We start from the raw sequence: 23,763 nt of genomic DNA on the forward strand, positions 1-23,763 counted from the left end.
GTAGTCCAATCGGAGGATGCGTGGGACGAGCTGGCCGTCCCCGACAAACCCCCATCCGGACCCCCACAGTGATGCCCATTGGCAACACTCTCAAGCTGTGTGACCAAAGCCAACACTGCCTGAAGCTGAGAGCGAAGGGATGCCAACTCAGCCCGCACCTGAACACAGCAGTCGCAGTTCCTATCCATGCTAAATACTGTTGTGCAAAGAACGGTCCGCAGTTCGTGGTCATGCGGTAGCATTATCGCTTCCCGCTCACGGTTTCCCGGGTTCGATTCCTGGTGGGGTCTGGGATTTTCTCTGCCTTGTGATGACTGGGTGTTGTGTGATGTCCTTAGGTTAGTTAGGTTGAAGTAGTTCAAAGTTCTAGGGGACTGATGACCATAGATGTTAAGTCCCATAGTGCTCAGAGCCATTTGAACCATTTTGCAAAGAACGTCTGAACTAATCTACAGAGAGCACAAACAATTCGACACTAAATTTAAACGGTTATTAAAATACAAGATTGCCTAATAAATGCAGTAATGCTGCTACTTGCGCACTGCTGACACACTGCTCGGCGGCAGAAGGAGACTACGCGATTTTACACTATTCAGGTACTAAAATGCGAATTCAATGCACATTTATGTGCAATAGTCATATCTCCCTCAATACTTTTGCCTTTAAGGTTTATAGGTTTCCTTTGCATCTTGTATTTTGCTTTTAATAGTTCAAGTGCCTTATTTGTTTTGGGGATAGCTAGTGAAACCACATAAATATTGAACACTGATACTTGCAAAACTTTTCACACATACAGGCCATAGAGCTGCTTAACAATAAATAAACCTGCCACAGAAACAAATTTAAATAAACAATACTAATATATTACTGGATTACTTGATATACAATTGAAAAAAACATTTTCGCACTGTTACAGAGTCTGCACGTTTCTGTCCATATGTTTTTGCAGCATTTACAAATGTCTGACAGCATACAAATAAATTCCACTTTCTAATCAATCTGATTCTACCCACTGTACTTTTTTCACTTCAAGTTGCAGCCATATTGCAGTCCATATCATCATAAAATATTATACAGTGTGTAAAAAGCCACTTCATAAATGTAGCACACTGCACGTAATTTAGTACACTTCTGTCATACAATTCAGACAGGTGCCTCACTGCTTCAGTTAATGTTTCGTCTCTCGTAAAATTAAAAATTTCAACGAAAGAAATATCGAAACGAAACAGTTGCTAATAAATTTAAAAAAGTAGTTATTAAAGTCCAATTCATAATGGCCGTCATGTCATGTCACATCACATCCCTTCAAAGCATTCTGCAATGCTTTTACAAATGGCGACATCCACACTATCCATCCCATCACGTCACATCACATCACGTCACGCCAAGTCACCATCAGGGTTGCTTGGAAAGAAAGTTTTGATGACTGACATCATCTGTCTGTTGTTAAGCATGTAACCCCCAAGCTCATTTACTCACGATAGATGGTTATGCGCACATTTCCATATTTAGTTTCATCATGGTTTTCGTGATTGATATAGTTGTTTGTTATTCATTACTGTTGTTATTCGTCACAAATTGTTTCGTCTCGTTATTTTTCGTTAAAATTTATAATCTTATAATAAATTATGAAATTATAACGTGTAGGTTTTCACAGCTGGCGTTTTCATTAGTTAAAACTTCTTAGCTGAGAGGCCATGGTCGATCTGACATTTCGTTGTCTACTGCAGGCAACATCTTCCAAGGTGAGTCAAGGACTGGCTGCCGGCGGCGGCGTCATATCATGTCGGACATTTCTTGCTCAGTAGCATCTGTCATGATCTAGGGCGTTTTGAAATGACGGTTTATTTGCTTGAGTTATTTGTGTTTGTACATGCGTTGTTCAAAATGGTTCAAATGGCTCTGAGCACTATGGGACTTAACAGCCGAGGTCATCAGTCCCCTAGAACTTAGAACTACTTAAACCTAACTAACCTAAGGACATCACACACATCCATGCCCGAGGCAGAGTTCGAACATTTTACCGTAGCGGTCGCACGATTCCAGACTGAAGCGCCTAGAACCGCTCGGCCACCCCAGCCGGCTGAAGTGTTGTGTTGAGAGTGTGCTACACTCTGAAGTGTTTAGTTGTCGTCTTTTGCGGATGTCTGTAGTTGATGTGAAATAGTTCTGCATTGAGTGAAGATATGAGATGATGTGGAGAATTTTCAGAACATGTGTAGAATGACTGGGTTTTTTGTTGAATGAATGTGGTGACTTCCATATCTTTAGTTTGGTCCTAGTGGTCAGGTCATTGCCTTTTAGCAGTGGGTATAAGTTGTAAATGCTGCCCAAACCTCTATTATACGCATCAGTAATGTGGGAGTTCCACAGCAGTTTGGAATCTATCTTTAAGCGTAGATACTTTACTTCGTTAGACGAGGGGAGGTCCCTATTGGCTGCCAGTCCGTGGAAGTCCCGTTTATATAGAGCACATATTGAGCACCGCCATATGTCACGTAGGGCCGACTGTAAGTCTCTCTCTGACTAACACCATTATTCTCGATTGAAGGTAATCGATTGTCACATCTTTGTGCAAAGTCTACCGCCATATCTTATCTAAGTTTAAGCCTTCCTCTTTTCTACAAAAATTATTATGGTGTCTGAGTCTCTATAGTTTCTTTATACGTACGTGCAAAATAATGCGATGGTCTGGCACGCTCGTCTCACTAAATTTTGTTTCATGATCACCGTCTTTAAAAACATGTTCCGCTACAGCTGATTTGTCGGTATGTCCCAGTCGACACTTCCTTTTGTGTTCGGTTAAGCAGGTATTGACACTTCTTTCTGTTGTTCCAATATAAAACTTCCCACAGCTACACGGAATTTTGTACACACAAGGAGTTGCTAAGAGGTGTCGAGCGTCTTTCGCCGATCTTAAACACTCACTCATCTTCTTGGTGGGTCTAAAGATCGTTTCAAACTGAAACTTCGCCAGAACTGACTCAGAATGGTCCGTAATATTGTAAATAAATGGAAGAAAAACTTTTCCAGCTGACAGTTGTTGTTGCTGAATGTTGTCAGACACTTTTCTTCTGATATGGAGTGCTCGATCTGTCTCGTTGTCAGCGTATCCATTTTTCTTAAAAGCCTATCACAAACGATTTAATTCATCTTGCTAATAATCTGGCTCACAGGTCTTATTACCTCTGTCCACCAATGTTTTAATGACACCTCTCTTCTGCTAGAATGATGGTTCGAATCCTTATGGAGGTAATAGTCAGTGTGTGTATCTTTTCTATACACTTGATGCCCTAGACTCCCACTGCCCGTTTAATTACTGATAAATCCAAAAAATTTAGTTGTCCTTTACTCTCTTTCTCCATAGTAAATTGTATCTTTGGATTAATACTTTTTAAGTGCATCAAGAAGCCATACAATTCTTCTCCATCATGATTCCATACCACAAAAGTGTCATCCACGTACTTCAAAGATGTTTTACTGGCAGGCTGCAGCGCCTGCTGTTCAAAAAACTCCATGAATAGATTAGCAACAGCTCGACTCAGAGGGCTGCCCCTGTGCACTCCTTCAGTTTGTTCATAAAACTCATTATCACACTGAAAATAAGTCATGGACAGGCAATGTCGAAACAGAGCTACTATATCAGTGGGAAACATATCAACTCTGTATGAAAGAGCTTCGTCAACAGTAACCATGGTAAACTGTGATATCACATCAAAACTGACAGCTGGCCCCACGTGTTGTGTGATGGTGTCCGCTATGCGCTCTATAAAAATGGGACCTCCACGGCCTGGCAGCCTGTCGTTGAGTCATCTTGGAAGTTGCCCACAGTTGCCAACAAAAAGTCAGTAAGAAGAAATTTTACAGCTCGACCACGGCCTCTCAGCCCTGAAGTTTTAACTAAGAAATGATGAAAGATTAATTGAAGCAATGAGCTGAACTGTATGACATGAGGATGATAAATTACTTGCCTTTGGTACATTTATGAAGTTGGTTTTATACATACTGGTATCGTAATTAATATATTGCAATGAAATGGACTGCAATATCGCTACAACTTGAAGTGAAAAAGTATTGTGGATAGAATGAGTTTGATTAGTAAGTAGAATGTCTTTGCATGTTGTCCGACATTTGCAATGTTTCTTAAAGAAATGGACTGAAAAATGCAGATACTGCAACATTGGCAATACCCCTTTTTTGTCAAGTATAGATCAAGTAATGTGTTAGAGTTGTTTGTTTAACTATGTAATTTGTGGCAGGCTTATTTATTGTTAAGTAGCTCACGGTCTTGCAAGCATCAGTGCTCAATATTTTTATGGTTTCACTAGCTAAACTGAGTACAAATAGGGTGCTTGAACTATTAAAAGCCAAGTACAAGATGTAAAGAAAACCCATCAATTTTGGAGAGATAGGTATGGAGGGAGATATGACTATTGCACAAAAATTTTGTGCTGGGCTGACAGCTAAACATGATATTAAACAAAAAATTTATAGAATGTGAAGAAAGCTCGTAACACTGTGTTCTTATTAGTAATTCTGGGTGCAATTTCATGTAACAAATAGAAAAACTAGTGTTTCGACTTTCTAAAATACTTACAAAACGCAGATTCCTCGTCCTCAAGCTCCTTACATAGTGTGTAAAATTCTCCTTCTGTACTATGTAATGACATTTTTCGGATCCACGCAGTTTTGTGTTGTTTTGCACTTCTGACTTCCTGCTCTGATACACGAACTATTCCTCCAAGTTGCAAATCATTTGAGTCCAATATATTTAATTTTCATACAAATGTCGACTCCAGCATCAATGTAAATAAGGTACTTAGTTGTGTATGTGGACTTAACGAGTTAAAGAAGTTGAAAATCATTTTGCTTAGATCGCTGTCCCCGCGAAAACAACAGTTGGGGACAGATATAAGAGTTGAAATCAAGTGACTTGAATTGACTTGACGTGCGGTGCTCTTGATGTGACAGTGCCGTGACAGCCAGAGTGAGCTGACCTTGACAGCAAACTTGCCGCATATTTTTCAAATCTCGTTTTTGGATGATCGTTTGACCATCGATTAATCGATATGGCGAAGTAAGGTTGATACAATGAATGCGTAAATAAATACTGAATACAAAACAATTTATATTTAACACGGCGTCGCGTCACAACTCACGTTGCCCTTCTCTCGTTGTTTCTTTCTAGAATGTGGTCGTATTCATTTTCGTTCCGCATAATAAGAATAAAATTTCCATTGATGGTAGCACATTGGGAAAGTGGCGATCTGTGATGATTGTGGTTGAGCCCAAAGGAATTAAATCCGGGGAGATAAATAATATCCTTTGCTTTGTCCTTGGTGTACCAGCATCTAGTGTTCACACAGAAAGATTTTTTTCTCTGCAAAACAATAAAAGATCTGGTGATAGGAACCGTTGTATGTGGACTTAATAAAAGCAAAATTACTAATAAGTGTTAATTTTGGTTACATATGTGAATAATTTGTTAAATTTGTAAAGAATGATCTCAAAAAAAGTAATCAAATATAGTTTTAAGTAAAAAATGCTGTAGGCTGTCAGTTTGTAATTGTTATAAAGACCTTTTTTGATTCGGTGAGGCAACAAACCTGTTTTCAAATATTAAAATATTGCATTAGGCCTATTCATTCTGTCAGGCCGAAGTCTCCATTATTTCGGCAAAAAGAAAAAAAAGTTGGCAACTTCCCCCATGTATGTCACTCCCATAAGGGTTGTAACGATAAGATTAGGCTGATTACAGCCTGCACCAAGGCATTTAAATGATTATTTTTCCTATTTTCCATACGTGAATGGAACTAGAAAAAGACCTAAAAAGTGTTAACAGTGGATTGTTCCCTGTACCAAACACTTCACAGTGGTTTGCAGAGTATAGCTAGAGGCTTCTTAATATGGTTGAAAGCATTTAAGTTTACATTCCATCAAAATCCAATTACACTCTTGTAAACAATGCCCCAATAGTTTCCACAAGTTAATCCAAACAACAAAGCCCAGACAACACGAAAGGTGACGATTAGATTTGTGATGTTGCTGAAAGACTTTCTCACCTGATGTGAAGAAAAAAAAGCTAGTTGTATAATGGGCCAAAGCTCTTTTTGCTCAACACCCTACCATGACAGCTTTCAAAAGCAAACGACAAAAGAAGCTATCCAAATTTGTGATAATCGTGAACATTCCAGCTCTGAAGATCAGGACTGATGAAGTGGAGTATTGTATGAAATTCAGTTTAAGAGAAGCCTAAAGGATTTATTGGTGGCCAACTCCTTCTCCTCCATTGATGAATTTCTCAGTAAAACCAACTGATATATATATATATATATATATATATATATATATATATATATATATATATATATATATATAACTTATGTACAATTTCAGTGCAGTAATATGTTCATTGTAAATGTGTGTGTGTGTGTGTGTGTGTGTGTGTGTGTGTGTGTGTGTGTGTGTGTGTGTGTGTAAGTACAATCTAACTTCTGCACCATTTCAGTTCAGTAATGTGGTCATTGTAAATAAGTATTATAGTAGTTGTCCTACACGTTTATTACCTTATAAATAAAAAAAACTTTTTTATTTTAAATTCAGTGCATTAGTATTTGTAAAATGACTCTTTCATATAGTGTTCATTAAAAAAAATGTCGATCATTCCATTTGGGACCTGTGGAATGGTACATTAGCTTATTTTAGTTGTAAATATTTGTCATGTATTGTTGTTTTTCTGACATGTTCTACATCCTGGAGGACCTCCACACTACGGATCAATTGGAATGAAGTAAATCTAATCTAATTGTATTGTCTTTGTATTCGTCTCCTAATATACATTTTACAGATCATGTGATTGCATTGTACAGGAGACACATCAATTTTTTGCTCATGATATTCATAGTTACATACTTTTTAACTCTAATTTTACCAGCTCAGGTTTTTGTTGAACACATTATTAGACTGAGAGAATGAAACTTTGTGTTGCGTAATTACCATGGCACTACAACAGAATCTCATGTCTTATCTACCGTAAAATTAAGTTCCTTTGTATGCTTCAATTTTATTTATAATTATGAACAGTGCCAATAAGAAAAACTTTCTTCATAAAATTATTTATAAAAAAAGTTATTTTGCACTAATAAAAATTACATGTTATTGGAAATACTGCCAAATTACCTTATCTTACCCGACAGTATCCCTCTAAGAGAGGTCGAAAATGAATACAACTACAACTACTACAGAATAACTTAACAGGAAAATTGATTAAGTAAAAACGAGAACATAAATTTTGTTTATTACGCATAGCTTCGTGTTTAAAGTGTGAATTTGCTTGTTAGACATTTTATGCTTTGTAAATTCGTCATGTGTATCTTGACCGATTACTTAGCTACTCAGAAACGGAGGGGGAAAATTGTAGAAGGCTATTAGAGCTGTACTATAGTTCTATGTTGGCTAACCTGCGTGTCAAAATGTAGCATACATGCGCTTTCTTTAAATGTTCAGGCTAATCGATCGCCGGTGGTAGCTGTTACAGATGTCATCAGAAATTGAATTAATTTGGAAATGCGTGACGTCTTCCATGCCAAAATCTGTTGTGGATGAGTGGTGGAGCAAAATCCTCAAACAGTTTAGTGAAGAACATAGATATTACCATAATTTTAAAAATATTCAAGAGAAATTCCGTCATTACGAGAAAGTTAAATCGATATTGAGAGACCCAGATGCTGTAGCGTTAGCACTGTTTTTCCAGTAGTAAGTCTCTTTAATATATTTGTTTAAATGTTTTGCTGAGTGCTGTTATTTTTGCGACATTGGCTAGAAACCACACAACATTAAGTCTCTGTAGCAATTAGAATTTTGTATCTGGTAGTCGCGGCAGTGACCTACCACTTTAAACCATACACTTTTTAATTTATTTAGTTATGCCCGGTACAACACACAAATATTTTCGGTCTATAAATTTAAAGCTTTTACAACGGTCTGCGAGATTCTGTACCTTGCGAACAATTTATCACGTCACTTAATGATAGATCATCTTCATTGCTGTATTTTCTGCAGTGTTTCTGTATATTTGAATGTATAGATGCAATTTGTTAATATATTAAATACAGTATCTGTTGCGAACAATATATATCGTCACCTGTCATTGAGAAAGTATAACAAAATTAAGTATTAGCTGTTAAATACCTTTAACGTTATTTTTGTTTTATTGACAAACCATTTAAAAATGTTAACTGCAGTATGCATCCATCTGAGTAGTAGGTTCACCACGTTTCTACGTTATTTTGTCTGGTGAATTTTGTGATGGTTAATCAAGCATCATGAATGTAGCGTAAATTTTCCGCACGCTGCTTCATAATAGATTGTATTGTAATAAGATGAGAAACTATTTTCTAAATTTTGTACAAAAATTAAACGATCTATCTGAAAATGCTGCTTTGGTAACTACTAATGGGGTGGACTGTATAAAGTGAACAGTGAAGTCCTATACATTCACATGCTGTAACTGAATGAATTTTCAGTGTTGGAAAAATGTTTAGTCAGTTTCTCAAAAAATGCATTTTACTTAAACTTTGAGTGTGGCATTAATTATTCTTCCATTCTATTTCATTATCCAACTGTTTCTACATGGAACAATAGTGATTTACATACTGTCACATGTCTATCGTTGCAAGTATTTATGGTATTTCTAGATAATTTCAAACTAAACAGAAAACATTGAAAATAAAACGCATCTGTGAATATGTTACAAGCAGTGTACACTGGCAGAAACAAAGGCAAAGTGATTGCCTTAATAAAATCATTACACTGTAAAATCAGTTGGTAAGATATATTGTGTAAAAGGCCTATTAGAAAAGGTTTTGTGGTGTATTTTTATCATATATTGTAAAAGCTGGAGTGTCCTCCTAGCTTTTAGCAAAAGATTGGCCGACGATATTTGATAGTGTAACAGAAACGTAAGAGGCCAGTTGGATACAACCATTCATTCATGCATTCGTCACATTCTGTAGACAGCATCAAGTAGTGAACCACTCAGAGATGTGAAATAAATCAAGGTGCACATGGAAAAGATGAGTATATTACAGAAACTTAATCTGTGTCTGAAGTAAAAATAAATAATCACTGTACTGCTTTGTGCTGTCCACACTTATGCTAGATAAATTTAAATGCAGAAGAAGTAGCTGCTGTCTCCTCACTTCTAATAGATAGATGCTGTTTAGATCCTGTTTGTTTCTTGGTATTTACATGAATGCATTGGTATCTTTCAAAGGAAATCAGTACCTATCTGTATTAATACAGAGCACTATATCCAATATGAGTATATTACAGAAACTTAATCTGTGTCTGAAGTAAAAATAAATAATCACTGTACTGCTTTGTGCTGTCCACACTTACGCTAGATAGATTGTTTAGTGCCCGTATTATCATATTAATGATATTGGACTTGTCAACGTATAGAACACTATAAAATATTACATATTTACATCATGTACAAAATATTATCAGTGGTATCAGCACATCTTTATAACAAAAACATTATTTTGCTTATGTACATACAGATAGAAGAAAAGCTTGTGAAACCCCTTGGTTGATTTTACTAAAATTATAAAATCCTAGTACTTTAGTTAACTAAGTGTAGTAACATACAGCACAAAAGCTAGATGCATAATTACATACATACATTGATGAAAGAAGTTTGGTTTTATCTAGGCACGGTTGATAATTATGAATTTCTGTTTGGAGAGCTATGAAGTAGATCGACAGAGTTGAGCAAAACTCCAGGTATTTAATGCTGTAGAAGCTGTTGTTTATTAGTAGATTTTTTTTTAGTTCTTTTTTGAATGTATTGCTGTTTGATATTTGTCTGTGCTATATATGGCAATGCATTGCACAGAATTTTTGGTTCGTAAACAGCACTGTCTTGATATATTGATTTTCTGTGCACATCCCTAAGATAGTCATCCCTCTTCCGTGTTTGATAATGGTGGATCTCACTATTCAAAAGTGAAACTTGATGGTTTTTTGTGAAGCATGTGCTTTCAAATATAAATGTAGATGGCAAAGTCACGTTTTTTAATTCCTAAAAGATACCTCTACATGGAGCTCTGTAAGCAACATCACTTATTAATCTTATAGCTTTCTTTTGGAGCTTAAAAGACTGCTTTGCAAAAGAAGTATTTCCCCAGATCACTATTCCATACTTCAGTAGACTATGCATGTAAGCGTAATAACCACTTAACACTGTTTCGGTATTGCAGCAATCTTAATGCGCTCTTAATATGTAACGGAACTTGCTTATTTTTTAGTTAAGCATTTCTACTTGTTTTTCCCATCTTAGATGCTCATCCACCCATAATCATAAAAATTTTATGTGATTCTTTTGCTGAATTTGGCTATTCGATAATGTGAATTTTACATTGGCCCTATTTTTGTTCCTTGTATGGTTGAAGTTCATCCATACTGTTTTCTTGTCATTGGCAAGTAGACAGTTATCTTTAAACCATTTTTCTGCCACTTCTGCTGTTTTGTCGATTTTTTGCTGCATCTCATAATCATTCTTCCATTTTATAATGAAGCTGGTATCATCAGCAAATAATATGGTATCAGCTGTTGAAAAGTGATGAGGTAGGTCATTAATAAATATCAAGAATAACAATGGTCCCAATACTGAGCCCTGGAGCACTCCATAATTAACTTCACTCCATAATTAACTTTTTTATATTCAGAATGGTACAAATTTCCACCCTTTCAGTTAAATATGACTTGAACCACTCGTAGGAAATACCATGGACATCATAATTGTACAGTTTTAAGAGCAGTAGATTATAAGATCGAATGCTTTGGAAAGGTCCAAAAAGAACCAACAGGTCAGTTCCTTGTCCTCACTACCTTTGTAAACAAGTTTTAGGAAACTGAAGAGAGCTGTTTGTATGGATTTGCCTTTTCTGAAACCATTCTGTGCATTTACAAGAATTTTATTTTTGTTTAGAAAGTCTAACAATCTATCATACATTATTCTTTCAATTTTTTTCAAAAATACAGATAATAATGATAGAGGTCCAAAATTTTTAATGTCAAACTTGTCAACACTTTTATAAACTGGTATTACTGTTGATTGCTTAAGTTTGCTTGGAAACACACCAGTTTCAAAGGAGTCACTGATTATGTCCACAAGTTGAGAGACAACGTTATTGGTACTATATTTAATAGTTTTGTCAGGGATACCATCAAATCCACAGGTCATTTTACTCTTTAGTTTGCTGACAACCAATTGTACTTCTTTGGGTTTTACTGGATATAGATACATTGTCCTTTCATTTATTGGAGTTGTTACCTTTGTCTGTGGATTATGTTTAGTGGTGATCAGGTTTTGGGCCACATTAATATAATGATCATTAAGTGTATTAGCTATTAGAAGTGGATCATCATCAATTTCATTTTTGTGTTTTATAGTGATTTTATTACTGTATTTGCACTTTCATGTTTGCATGTGTGATTATTAATAACTTTCCACATAGTTTTCATTTTGTTGTTACCCTTTCTGATATATGAATCATTGTGCTTCCTTTTTGCAGCAATTATAGCTTCCCTGTGCTTTATCCTATAACACTTGGCATATGGTTTCAAGATAGTATTTTGCTTCGCACACTTATATAGCATTCTAAAACTTTCTGATGACTCTTTGATTTCCATGAATTTGATTTTTTTGTTTATTTAAATTCTCTTCAGAGGGAATGAAATATCGCAGCAGTATTTATAATTTGACAAGAACTTGTTGAATTTTATGTCTACAGAACTATTGCTTTCCAAGTCCCAGCTAACATTTTTTAACATTAGATTAAAGACCCTAATGCTGTCATCATTAATTAATCTTCTCTCAATATATCTCCTGTTGCCACTTTTCTCATGAGATTTATCTAAAATCAATTTAACTGCTTGATGATCAGAAAAACCTGTATCCAATACCTCAGTTTTAAAGCCACATTTTGATTTGTCAATGAATATTTGGTCTATAACACTTCCACTTTTGCTGCTGTATCTGGTGGTGTCTTCTACACACATGTCCATATTGTGTGGTTTTAGTAGATTAACAAATTTTTGCCCTTTTTCACAGTTGCCCTTGAAATTAATATTGAAATCGCTAAGCACAATTAATGTAATTTGACTGACTGATTAGATAGTTCAGAAGATTTTCCAAATTTTCATAGAATAATTCAAAATTGACAGAAGGGGACCTATATAAACATGAAATTATAATTTTACTATCTGTTAGTTCACATAAACAATATTCAAAATCTTTTTCAATACAGCAGACTTTTTAAGCCTAATTTCCTTTGATTTAATACTTGGTCTTACACTTCTTAATACTTGACTACAACTTTACAACTACTGCTATTACTTGCAATGTAGTGTATAGAGTTTATTAATCCTGTAATCTAGATATTTTATTAATTTGTAGAAAGTATGGCTGATGGTGTGTTTTATAGTTTTCTTGTGAACTGGTTGTGATTCCCAATTTCTTGCTTTATGTTAGATGAATGCTTGTTGAATACCTTTGCTGCACCAGATACTATTAGTACTGCTTGATTTCGCTGAATAAGTACTTTATTTACTTTAGGAGCATTGCTCCAGAAGAAAATCCCATAAGACAACAAAAGGTTAAATGATAGGTCAATACAGTGAGATGAGATGCCCCTACAGGCAAAACATGCTGAATTGCGATATCATCCGAATCTACTGATAACAGATGTTGACTTCATCCCTGTACCATAATGATGATGTGGCATATGACGTCACATATATGTCAACAGGAATAGTACAGAACACTGACATTGTTACTTTTGCATCTTTCTTTTTAGTCAATGAATGTGAATATTAATCTGTTGTTGTGGCATACTGATCTGTAGTGTAGCTTAGGGCCAGGTTAGGGTCATAGATGACAGTTTGGTTGTGAGTTGGCAGAACACTATTGAAGGCTTCAGTTGATCCGAACTGAGCTTTTGACTAGTTTACCTTGTGTTAACTCCATTTTCATTTCTTGTCCAGTCACACACCAATGTACTTCAGACTCAATGTTTCATTCAATGTGTGACCATTAATATTAGCATCTGGTGCTTACTCCTACCAGGTCATTTTTGCTTGTTTGAAATGAGTCTTTGTGAGATTAAAACTTTGGACAAGCACATCAAAGCCATTGCCAACCTGCCAGTGTCCAGGAACCTACAGGAGATCCAGTCTATTTTGGGCAAGATCTCTTATTATGCAAATGTCATTCCTCAACCCATGCATATCTGCCATCTTCTGGCTACACCAAAAAGACCAAGAGGGTGTGAAATTCATGTAAGCTGTGGACGTTCAATGATCTTTCCAGTCTCTCAAGTAGGGTTTGTTCTCCATTCCCAGTTTGGCTTCACAGATGCCAGCTAGTGTTAATCCTGGCTGCCAATGCATCCCAGTTTGGCATTGATGAGGTTCTGTTGCATTTGAACTCGGCTGACACTGAGCAGCCCATCACGTACACTTCAAAGACACTTTCTGGAGCACAAAATAACTGCTTGCAGATAGAAAAGGAGGCGCAACATTAAAAATTATCTTGTTATTTTGTATGGAGCAAAGTTTATGCTCATTACCAAAACACAAGCCTCTGGTTTCCTTGTATGGTCCATTGCTCTAAGATACTGCATCCACGTGCCCACCAGTTGCAGAAGTGGGCCCTCTTCATCATTAATTATTGCGATGACATTTGGTACTGGTTCACTGCCCAGCATTCTGTAATGCAGACATGCAATTGTGGTTGCCGGCAGGATCCAATCTGAAGTTTGCATGACAGGAGGCACTAGTTTTCACATTGTGTGTTACCTTGCCATAGACAGCACTGGGTTTTCCTTTGACAGGGCAAAATGTTGTGGCCACTGTGGCCGCCAACTTGCTTTTTCCAGAAAACTGTTCTAGTATTCCATACAGGATGGGCAGAGTGTGCTCCTTTGGGAGCATATTCAGTGTGGCATATGTTTTTGCTGCTGCAGAATCAGCTCAGCTTTGTTTAGGGATCCTCATGCTGGCCATGGTGGAGAAAAGCTGCATGCGGCACACTGGAATACGCCCCATTTGGAGGTTTTGATGTGGCATCACATCTACTGGTTGGCGATCAGCTGAGATATCAAATGTCTTTTGTGGGCCTTGCATGGCCTTTGCACAGAACCTTTCTGTGCCACTGCATCAGTTTTCTCCTTGGCCAGTAACCAAGCACCCTTGCGACAGTGTGCACGTCAAGTTTGTGGGCCCTTTTTTGCGAAGCAACTGGTTGTTGGTGGTCTATGCGTCATCCTCCATGAAGTCAACTGCAATTATTTGCAGATTGTCAGTCATTTTTTATATGATGGGCTCTTCCCAGATCCCCATCTCTGGTAACAATTGGCAATTGGTCCCATGAGAGTTTGAAGATTTTTGCATTTGTGATGGTATCCAGCATCTGACTATTCCCCTGTTTCACTCAGCTCCTAACTCAAAGGTAGAGGAATACGTGCAATGCTAGTTAATGTGTGCTGTCCATCAGAACATTGGCATGAACACCAGGCGAGGGGTCTCTGGGTCCATTGCACCCCAACTCACATGCTCTGGACCATCACAACCCCTGATATTTTTCTCGCAGGACTGCAATTTGGTCCCGGTCCTTCATCTGGCAGCAGAGATGGCTGCCAGGTGCCGTAGTTGGCCATAAAGGCCAGTGTTTGTTTGTGGTGGATGTTGGTCAGGAGCTGACCTGTAATTCCAATCAGTTGCGCCCAAGGCCTGTCGGACCATCAAATCTGCCATTTCTGAACCGAATGGGTGGCGGGATTAGTCTTTCAGGTGGGAGGCTTCCAATTGCAATAGTGTGCTGACACGCTAACATTCTCAGTGCGGCTTCTGCTGTCCTATCTTCAACTGCAGAATAGGGTACTGTAAGAGTCAGCTCTTATGAGTACTGAAACTGGGTGCACAGAATTTGAACAAGCGCCCTTCTTCCCCCACTTGCAATTGGATAAGGGCTTGCAGTGGCCTATGCCAGCAGATTCACCATTACCCTGGCCTTGGCAATCTTCTGTCCCTACAGCAGAACCAGCTGCATCAGCATTGTCTCCTTCAGTGGTCAGTACGCTGTAGGAAAATCTTGTGCCCTCTCCAGTTATGTGCTCGAGGTTGTGGCACAAACTTGGCCATTTTCTGCCCTATGTGGCGTTCACAAGAGGTTGGGATCACTGCAAGGAGATACTGAGATGGATACAGATGAGGTGGCACTGTTATTGCATAGGAATAGTGCAGAATGCTGTCGTGGGTGCACTGACTCAGATGTTTGCTGGCTGGTGGCAGTAGGCCTGGACCGGCAGTTGTTACGTGGATGCCAACTGTTTTGGACCTGGTCTTCACCTCCCAGCATGCTCTGTTCTCCATATGCGTAGTTTATTCTGTTACTCAACGAACCATGTCGACCATTATGTAAAAAACTTAAAATATTAACTCTGCCATCTTTATACATATAAGAGATTATTATATTTTCGTACACCAGACATGAATTATTTGAGGAAAACCATTTTGTCCATTCACATGATGCTAGAAACAAAGAAAATTTTATGCTCCCCATCAACTGCCTCCGACTGTATGCCCAGGGACCTCAATACATGGGCATGGAAATTTGTAATGAATTAAAAGAGAACAAGTTGATGCAGATGAATTTAGGTTCACTTAAAACAAAACTATATGAGGTCCTGACACTGAAGTGTTTTTACTCAGTGGATGAATTCATACAGGACAAACTGGAAATTTGAGGTGGATACTGTGTGTTACACATTCCAAGAAATATCCTTATAGTGTTGGTATTTACTGTAGTGCTATTATTTATTAATGTAAAAATAATTGTAACTGTATTATAAATTTTTGACATGTCTCCTGTATGCAAACCAAATGGATTGCAAATGTACGTCATGAGATGAATAAAACACAATTCACACTTCATTGTGTTTGTGTCTCTCGATTGTGTTTGGACGCTCTGCTCCTTCGTAGATTGAATCGGATATTGAATTTCGTTCCCACTTCCCGGGCTCAGCTCCCTGGGCTTGTAGTCGAACCACCATCTGCTGGTATAGTAATATTTTAATATTTTGTGTTAATAGTGACAGTTCACAGCATTGTCATGCCTATGCAGATACAAATGAAGTAGTGCACAGAAAGAGTGTAATGTAGAGTATATGCCACAATCAGGCAAAGAAAGCTTAGTTTATTCTCTGAGCTAGGAAAAAATGAAAGTTGAGTGTAACATACATGCTACATAAAGGCAGAGAAGGTTAATCAAAACCTCTAGAAAGTGGCCATCAAGATGTTTAGCAGATGTATCAGGCAATGGCAATTTTGATTGTTTCTTCTAATATAGCCCCACTAATTGGCAATGTAAGACTGTTTCTCCCTAACGAGAGAATTACTTTCCCATAATAGAGCCACCGTGTTCAACTTAATCTAATATATATGTATATCTCACACACACACACACACACACACACACAAAAGACACACTGCAATTCAACGTGTCATCTTTGCCCCTGAATATTACTTTGAGAAATGTTGTTTCGCTTATAGCTGTACTATTTATTAATGAAGTGAAAACAATCATATCACGGACCAGTTCACTTGCAACTTCTGGACAGTTTTTGTGAGCATGACTCTCAACTAGCTGTCTGTTCAACCTTACACAATCTGCTTGACTACAGTGGCTGCTCCACAACCTGTGCCGTCTTGATCCCAACCTCCTCCCTCCCTTCCCCGCCTTCCTCCCCCCCCCCCCCCTCCAATCTGTTTCTCTGTGCTACATGTGCAGCAACTGTCTTTACACCACATCCTTCGATCTAGCATTCCTCTCCTGATCTCAATCTCTGCTAACCCTCATCCTGCATCCACTATTGTCCCCATGTCCTCTACCCTACTCCCCTACTTCCCCCTTTTTACAGTTATACTCTCATCTCCGTAGTCTCTCTCTTCCTCTGTTCTATCTCCACCCCCCACCCCTCCTCCCCACAACTTTTCTCTCTCCTCCTCCCTGAAAGTGTGCATCAATTACAATGCAACCAGTCAAGTTGTAGTGTAGGTAGGACCAATCCACCCCAACACTTCCTATTCCACTCCTATCATACAGTTATCCTATCCCATCAGAGGCCAGGCCACCTGTGACAGCAGCCATGTCATTTATTAGCTTTGCTGGAATCACTGCAAAGCTTTTTATGTTGGTACGACTACCAACTAATTGCCCAACAGGATGAACTGCCTCCTCCAAATTGTGACAAAGAGCAGAGTAGACCACCCTGTGACACAACATGCAGCTGAAAGTTCCATACTTGATTTCAATGGCTGCTTCACAACCCGGGCCATATTTATCCTCCCCCTCCACAACCAGCTTTTCTGGACTGGGCAGATGGGAGTCATCTGTACAACATGTTACCCACTCCCGAAATTAACCCGGCTTTATCCTAAGGTAACCTAATGCCACCCTCCCCCCCCCCCCCCTCCTCCTGCCTTTACCCAATAGTTTCCACCCCCTCTGTCCTATCACCTGCTCTCTACTCATGACACCCACACTCTTAATGCGTCAACATCTGCCAATGCACCCACCTCGTCTTTACCCTTCCCTGCTCCTCCCCTTTCGCACTACCTGTTTCGCCCCATCTCCCTACCCCATAGCCTCCCGACGCTGTGCCTAGTGGCAGACCTGCCATGCCGCCTCCTAGTCCCTGCATGCTCCACCAGACAATGCTCTTTTTTCCCGTCAAGTACCCTGCTATCCCTTTACTTTCCCCACACCCTCCAGATTACTGCTTCTGTTCAATGTGACAGTTGCACTCCAGTATGAGCTGCTAGTGACGGCATTTCTGTGCATGAAGTATGCCTTCGTGTGTGAATAAATGTGTGTGTGGCTTTTCTTTTCGGAAGGAGGCTTTGGATGGAAGCAAAATGTGTAACAGTCTTTTCATTGTGTCTGTTTGCAACTAAACATGTCATCTGTATGGTGAGTATCAGTCTATCTTCCTCCTTATATTGTTGTAATGCTGGTAGCTTTTTGTGTGTATGCGGGGTGGGGGGTAATAAATCAGAAATTACCAAGAAAGTTTTGAGCCTTTTCTTGGTTCCTACCTCTTAAAGGTTCCTTAGTGAAAAACGTGCTCTGTTCCTCTACACACTACCACCCATCTAACTTCATCGTTGTTTATGTATCCACAAAAGAGCCAATGGTGGTGGTTGTTGGGATGTTTAAGGGGGGACTAAACAGCGAAGGTCATCAGTCCCCCAAGAGCCAATGCCGCGGTGTAGTTTATACAGGGTGTTACAAAAAGGTACGGCCAAACTTTCAGCAAACATTCCTCACACACAAATAAAGAAAAGATGTTATGTGGACATGTGTCCGGAAACACTTAATTTCCATATTAGAGCTCATTTTAGTTTCGTCAGTATGTACAGTACTCCCTTGATTCGCCGCCAGTTGGCCCAATTGAAGGAAGGTAATGTTGACTTCAGTGCTTGTGTTGACGTGCGACTAATTGCTCTACAGTACTAGCATCAAGCACATCAGTACGTAGCATCAACAGGTTTGTGTTCATCACGAACGTGGTTTTGCAGTCAGTGCAATGTTTACAAATGCAGAGTTGGCAGATGCCCATTTGATGTATGGATTAGCACGGGGCAATAGCCGTGGCATGGTACATTTAAATAGAGACAGATTTCCAAAACGAAGGTGTCCCAACAGGAAGACGTTCGAAGCAATTGATCGGCTTCTTAGGGAGCACGGAACATTCCAGCCTATGACTCGCGACTGGGGAAGACCTAGAACGACGAGGACACCTGCAATGGACGAGGCAATTCTTCATGCAGTTGACGATAACCCTAATGTCAGCGTCAGAGAAGTTGCTGCTGTACAAGGTAACGTTGACCACGTCACTGTATGGAGAGTGCTACGGGAGAACCAGTTGTTTCCGTACCATGTACAGCGTGTGCAGGCACCATCAGCAGCTGATTGGCCTCCACAGGTACACTTCTGCGAATGGTTCATCCAACAATGTGTCAATCCTCATTTCAGTGCAAATGTTCTCTTTACGGATGAGGCTTCATTCCAACGTGATCAAATTGTAAATTTTCACAATCACCATGTGTGGGCTGACGAGAATCCGCGCGCAGTTGTGCAATCAACACAGATTTTCTGTGAACATTTGGGCAGGTATTGTTGGTGATGTCTTGATTGGGCCCCATGTTCTTCCACCTATGCTCAATGGAGCACGTTATCATGATTTCATACGTGATACTCTACCTGTGCTGCTAGAACGTGTGCCTTTACGAGTACGACACATGTGGTTCATGCACGATGGAGCTCCTGCACATTTCAGTCGAAGTGTTCGTACACTTCTCAACAACAGATTCGATGACCAATGGATTGGTAGAGGCGGACCAATTCCATGGCCTCCATGCTTTCCTGACCTCAACCCTCTTGACTTTCATTTATGGGGGCATTTGAAAGCTCTTGTCTATGCAAACCCGGTACCAAATGTAGAGACTCTTCATGCTCGTATTGTGGACGGCTGTGATACAATACGCCATTCTCCAGGGCTGCATCAGCGCATCAGGGATTCCATGCGACAGAGGGTGGATGCATGTATCCTCGCTAACGGAGGACATTTTGAACATTTCCTGCAACAAAGTGTTTGAAGTCACGCTGGTATATTCTGTTGCCGTGTGTTTCCATTCCATAATTAATGTGATTTGAAGAGAAATAATAAAATGAGCTCTAACATGGAAAGTAAGCATTTCCAGACACATTTCCACAAAACATATTTTCTTTCTTTGTGTGTGAGGAATGTTTCCTGAAAGTTTGGCCGTAGCTTTTTGTAACACCCTTTATAGCCTTGAAGACTAAGAGGCTTTGATAAATAGTTCAAGTTGTAATTGATCAAATGGATTTAAGCCTTGTAATAAGAGTTTCATTTGAACTCTATGGTAAGATGCCATCCATAGTGTCCCTGTGAAACAGATCCAGCTAACAAGAAAAATGCTGTTTACAACTCCATAAATGCTAACTCTCACTATTCTCAGCGAATTTATGAGATTAACAAATTTAATTTTTTCATTAAAATATTCATAGGAACATTATGAATCCAGTTTTCTTTTACTCTGGATCATGGTGAATTGCAGTTAGGCACATGATATTCAGCACTCTGATGATAGCAGCAGAGAAATATTATTTTCAATTCAAATTTCTAGCCAGTAGGTTATTCATAACAGTAACTGAAAACGATAGAGGGGGGGAGGTAGACTGACCATTGAAAACATGACCATTAGATTTGCTTAAGCAGATGTTGCAGGCTCCATCATGGCAGACATCAGTTTGCCAGATGAACTGAGAGATAAAAAAACCGTTATGTCACTGAAAAGTAGTAACTCTTCTGTGTATTTAAACAAAAGTACTAAATTCTTATGGTGATGTACTAGTGCACTTGTGATTTACCTTTGCAAGCAATCAATGAGGTTTAATTCCTAAAAGACTAAAATAAGCAGTAGTAACACCCTATTATACAAGCAAGCGACCTGTAATTCTAGACCTATCTCCTTCCTTCCTACATTTTCAGTTTTTTAAAAATTTGATTTATTTATATATTTTTTAATCTAGAAGTTAGCTCATAACATAATAGTATATCACATTTATGACAACAACATTTAAACAGCGTTTCAGTTCTACTTCCATAATAGCTTTTTGACTCACAGACCATTCTACACATTCACAAATTCCTTCATGGTAGATCTTAATATGGGATCTTCTCATGAAATTTCGATCACCAGTTTTCTCCTCCAATTACAAAAACATTCTGTTGGCACCCACCTACATAGGGAGAAATGATCATCACAATAAAATAAGAGAAATCAAGGCTTGCACGGAAAAATTTAAGCGCTCGTTTTTCCCGCGTGCCGTTAGAGAGTGGAACGGTAGGGAGACAGCATGAAGGTAGTTTATTGATCCCTCTGCCAGGCACTTTATTGTGAATAGCAGAGTAATCATATAGAAGAAGAAAAATTACTCTGTTAGTACTTTCTGTGATTGCTCAGGCTTTCAATTGTTCAGATCAGGAAAATCTGTGAAAGTCATTTCCAGTTTTTCTCCTCCATTCTTGTCAAACAGAACATAGTGTTCCACCTGTAGTGGTCTCCATGACCTCAGGAGATTAAATTTTAACCCTTTTTTCTGCTTCTGCTATGTTAGCTACCTAGTAACATTGATGATAGCTCTGCCTATGCAATACAGATGACTTATATTTCCTTTTCCCTAGGTGTACTTGAAATGAGCCACAATTAATATCTTGGTCAGTTATAGAAAATATACTACCTTCAATTATGATGCTGCTTTTCCACTTATTTTATTTACTTACTGTTCACATACAAGTGCACAATCCACAGGAATACATACATGTACACACACAAAAAAGGTTTAACCATACAATGTATTAAGATTTATTTTCCAAGTGTTTTTGTAGATACTGTACTAATAGGAGTATTAAATCTTATAATTTAGATATTTAGTTAATTTACGAAGGGCAAAGTCTGACAGTGATTCTTTTTTAAGTTATTGTTAGTCACAATTTCTTGTCTGCTGAGCAGCATTTTGCAACAATTCTTATGCTTCTTCCCCTCTCCCACAGATAAGGCACAATTGTCCCTTTAAATTCAGTATTGAATTTTTAGTGTTGAATTCTTAGCTGCACTATAAAAGCAGTCTGTATGCCAGTGCCTTTTAAGATTTATTTGCATTGATGATCAGTTCTGCTTTTTGGTGCTATTATTTTTATCTGGTTTGCAGCTTTGGATTGTAACAATTTCCCCATTGTGTTCTAGATTACAGATATTTATGTTGTTAACTGTTGATTTTTCTTTTGTTTTCCATGTGTTTGCATGTTAGTGTATCACAAAGGATGTATAAAAGGTGCTAAAGGAAAATTAGGTCAAGATTATCATCTCAAGGTGAGTACAGATTTAGGGCTGCAGTACAAACAACATAATCACTGAGTAGTAAAGGCATTCTTTCATGAAGTATTATGTACCTACTTACTGATGAGAAATGTGGCATGCTGGACAAGTTGCAGATGATGTCTTTAACATTAGTTTTGGGGTATGAGGAAAGTGACTTCTTGAAAAAAATCAACAGTCTAAGAAACTTATATGGTTACTTATACTGTTTGTTATGAATAACTCTTAAAGTTCAAGTATTTATAGTTAAAATTATTGCTTCTGAGAAAGTTTATGCGACTAACGATGACAGGTTCATTGCATGGCATGGCGTAGTGACAGCTTGTTCATGAATATGCGTTAGGTCTGTTGTGTAGTGATCATGGAAGAAACAGAGGGCAATTATTGACTCAGTTTGCAGATGAAGGTGATCTCTGTTATATGTTTTGTGACTTCTTTTATTTGTATCTTCATTGATTTTTATCTTCATTGGTTTGTCTTCTTTTGGTTATTTTCAACTTCTTTGGCTTTATCTCTGTTGACACCCATGATTACCCGCTCTGCAGTTCAGTTTCCACTGCACCCTTACCTTAGGTCTAATATATTATCTTCTGTCTGTCACATTAACTTTTCAGAATTTAAAGTCTTGCCTGTTGGTGACATTTCACTAATAACAACCCTTTCATCACCCCATGTTCTTGATCAGGAATCATTTCCTACATAATACCTTAGCCTTCTCATTTACTCCAAATTGAAAGCAGAGTTCTGTTTTGTATGTTTGGGGATATTTTATGGATGACATGATTCCAAAAATAGTTGACATGAAAAATTTATATCAGCATTTCATTTATCAGGTATACTACCAATCATGGCTACTGTAGCACCAGTTCCATTGATTCCATTATGAGTATGAACAACACCAAAAAGGATGCGTCTGTCTGTCCCGTCAATGCTGGCTCCTGAACAGTTTGTTTCAGACATCATTCAAACAGGGACTATTTTTAATGCTTTATATTTTGAATGTAAGCTCCAGGAACTTACTTTTTGGTCCATTTATCAAAGCTGTTTAATGTAACTAAGGAAGAAATGTGTTTTTTCAAGTAAGCAGCTTTCATTCTAACTTACTAAGCTACATTTAGCTAATATATGTGCAAATAGTATAAGCAATGTAGGACATTTTATTCTTAATATTCTTAATATTGTGTACAGATTAATTCTTTGTGATTGGCTTCTCTTTTTTTAGATAATTCCTTGATGAAATCTGTCGCATAACACAGATTTTGCAAAGATTTACAGGAATTTGAGGTAATGTGTGTGACTCATAAAAAATGTAGATTCAGATCAATCTAAATTTTTTGATCACAGGAGTATAATATACACCCTCTTACATTCCCTCATGAGTAATTTAACTAGGTACATCTACAGTGTAGTCTGTAGCACTTTCTTACCTTATGACACCACTGACACATCAAGTCAACCCGATCCACAACAATATAACTGCAGTCAACAACACATAGAGATTAGCAAGACTGGATCCAATGCATTCACATCTTGCTCAGTGGCGTCAAGAGGTTATAGGTCAGGTGACTTGGGAGGTCACACAAGCACTCGTTGTTAACTGTTTCTCATAGAGCTGTCACCACTATGGTGGAATGGAGTATTGCATTGTCTTTGCCAAACTGTAGGCAAAGAAACAGATTCAACTGCTTGGGCAGTGCATTCCTCTATCATTCACCAGAGAGATACAGTGTT

The 23,763-nt window shown here is 38.3% G+C and overlaps 1 protein-coding gene across 3 annotated transcripts in view; it reads left to right on the forward strand.

Moving 5' to 3' along the window:
- The first annotated feature begins 7,469 nt into the window (after nucleotides 1-7,469).
- Nucleotides 7,470-23,763, forward strand: part of LOC124615641 — a 29,839-nt gene continuing 13,545 nt past the window's right edge. The window contains exons 1-2 of one of the 3 annotated variants that reach the window (XM_047143653.1): nucleotides 7,623-7,755; nucleotides 22,866-23,111. In XM_047143653.1, the coding sequence (XP_046999609.1) occupies nucleotides 23,098-23,111 (14 nt within the window). In that variant the 5' untranslated portion in view covers nucleotides 7,623-7,755; nucleotides 22,866-23,097. Of the gene's footprint in view, nucleotides 7,756-22,865; nucleotides 23,112-23,763 lie in introns of all 3 variants that reach the window. The other 2 variants (XM_047143651.1, XM_047143652.1) reach the window with 2 other exon arrangements.

The sequence above is a fragment of the Schistocerca americana genome, chromosome 5 (genome assembly GCF_021461395.2).
Source record: "Schistocerca americana isolate TAMUIC-IGC-003095 chromosome 5, iqSchAmer2.1, whole genome shotgun sequence".
Lineage (NCBI taxonomy): Eukaryota > Metazoa > Arthropoda > Insecta > Orthoptera > Acrididae > Schistocerca > Schistocerca americana.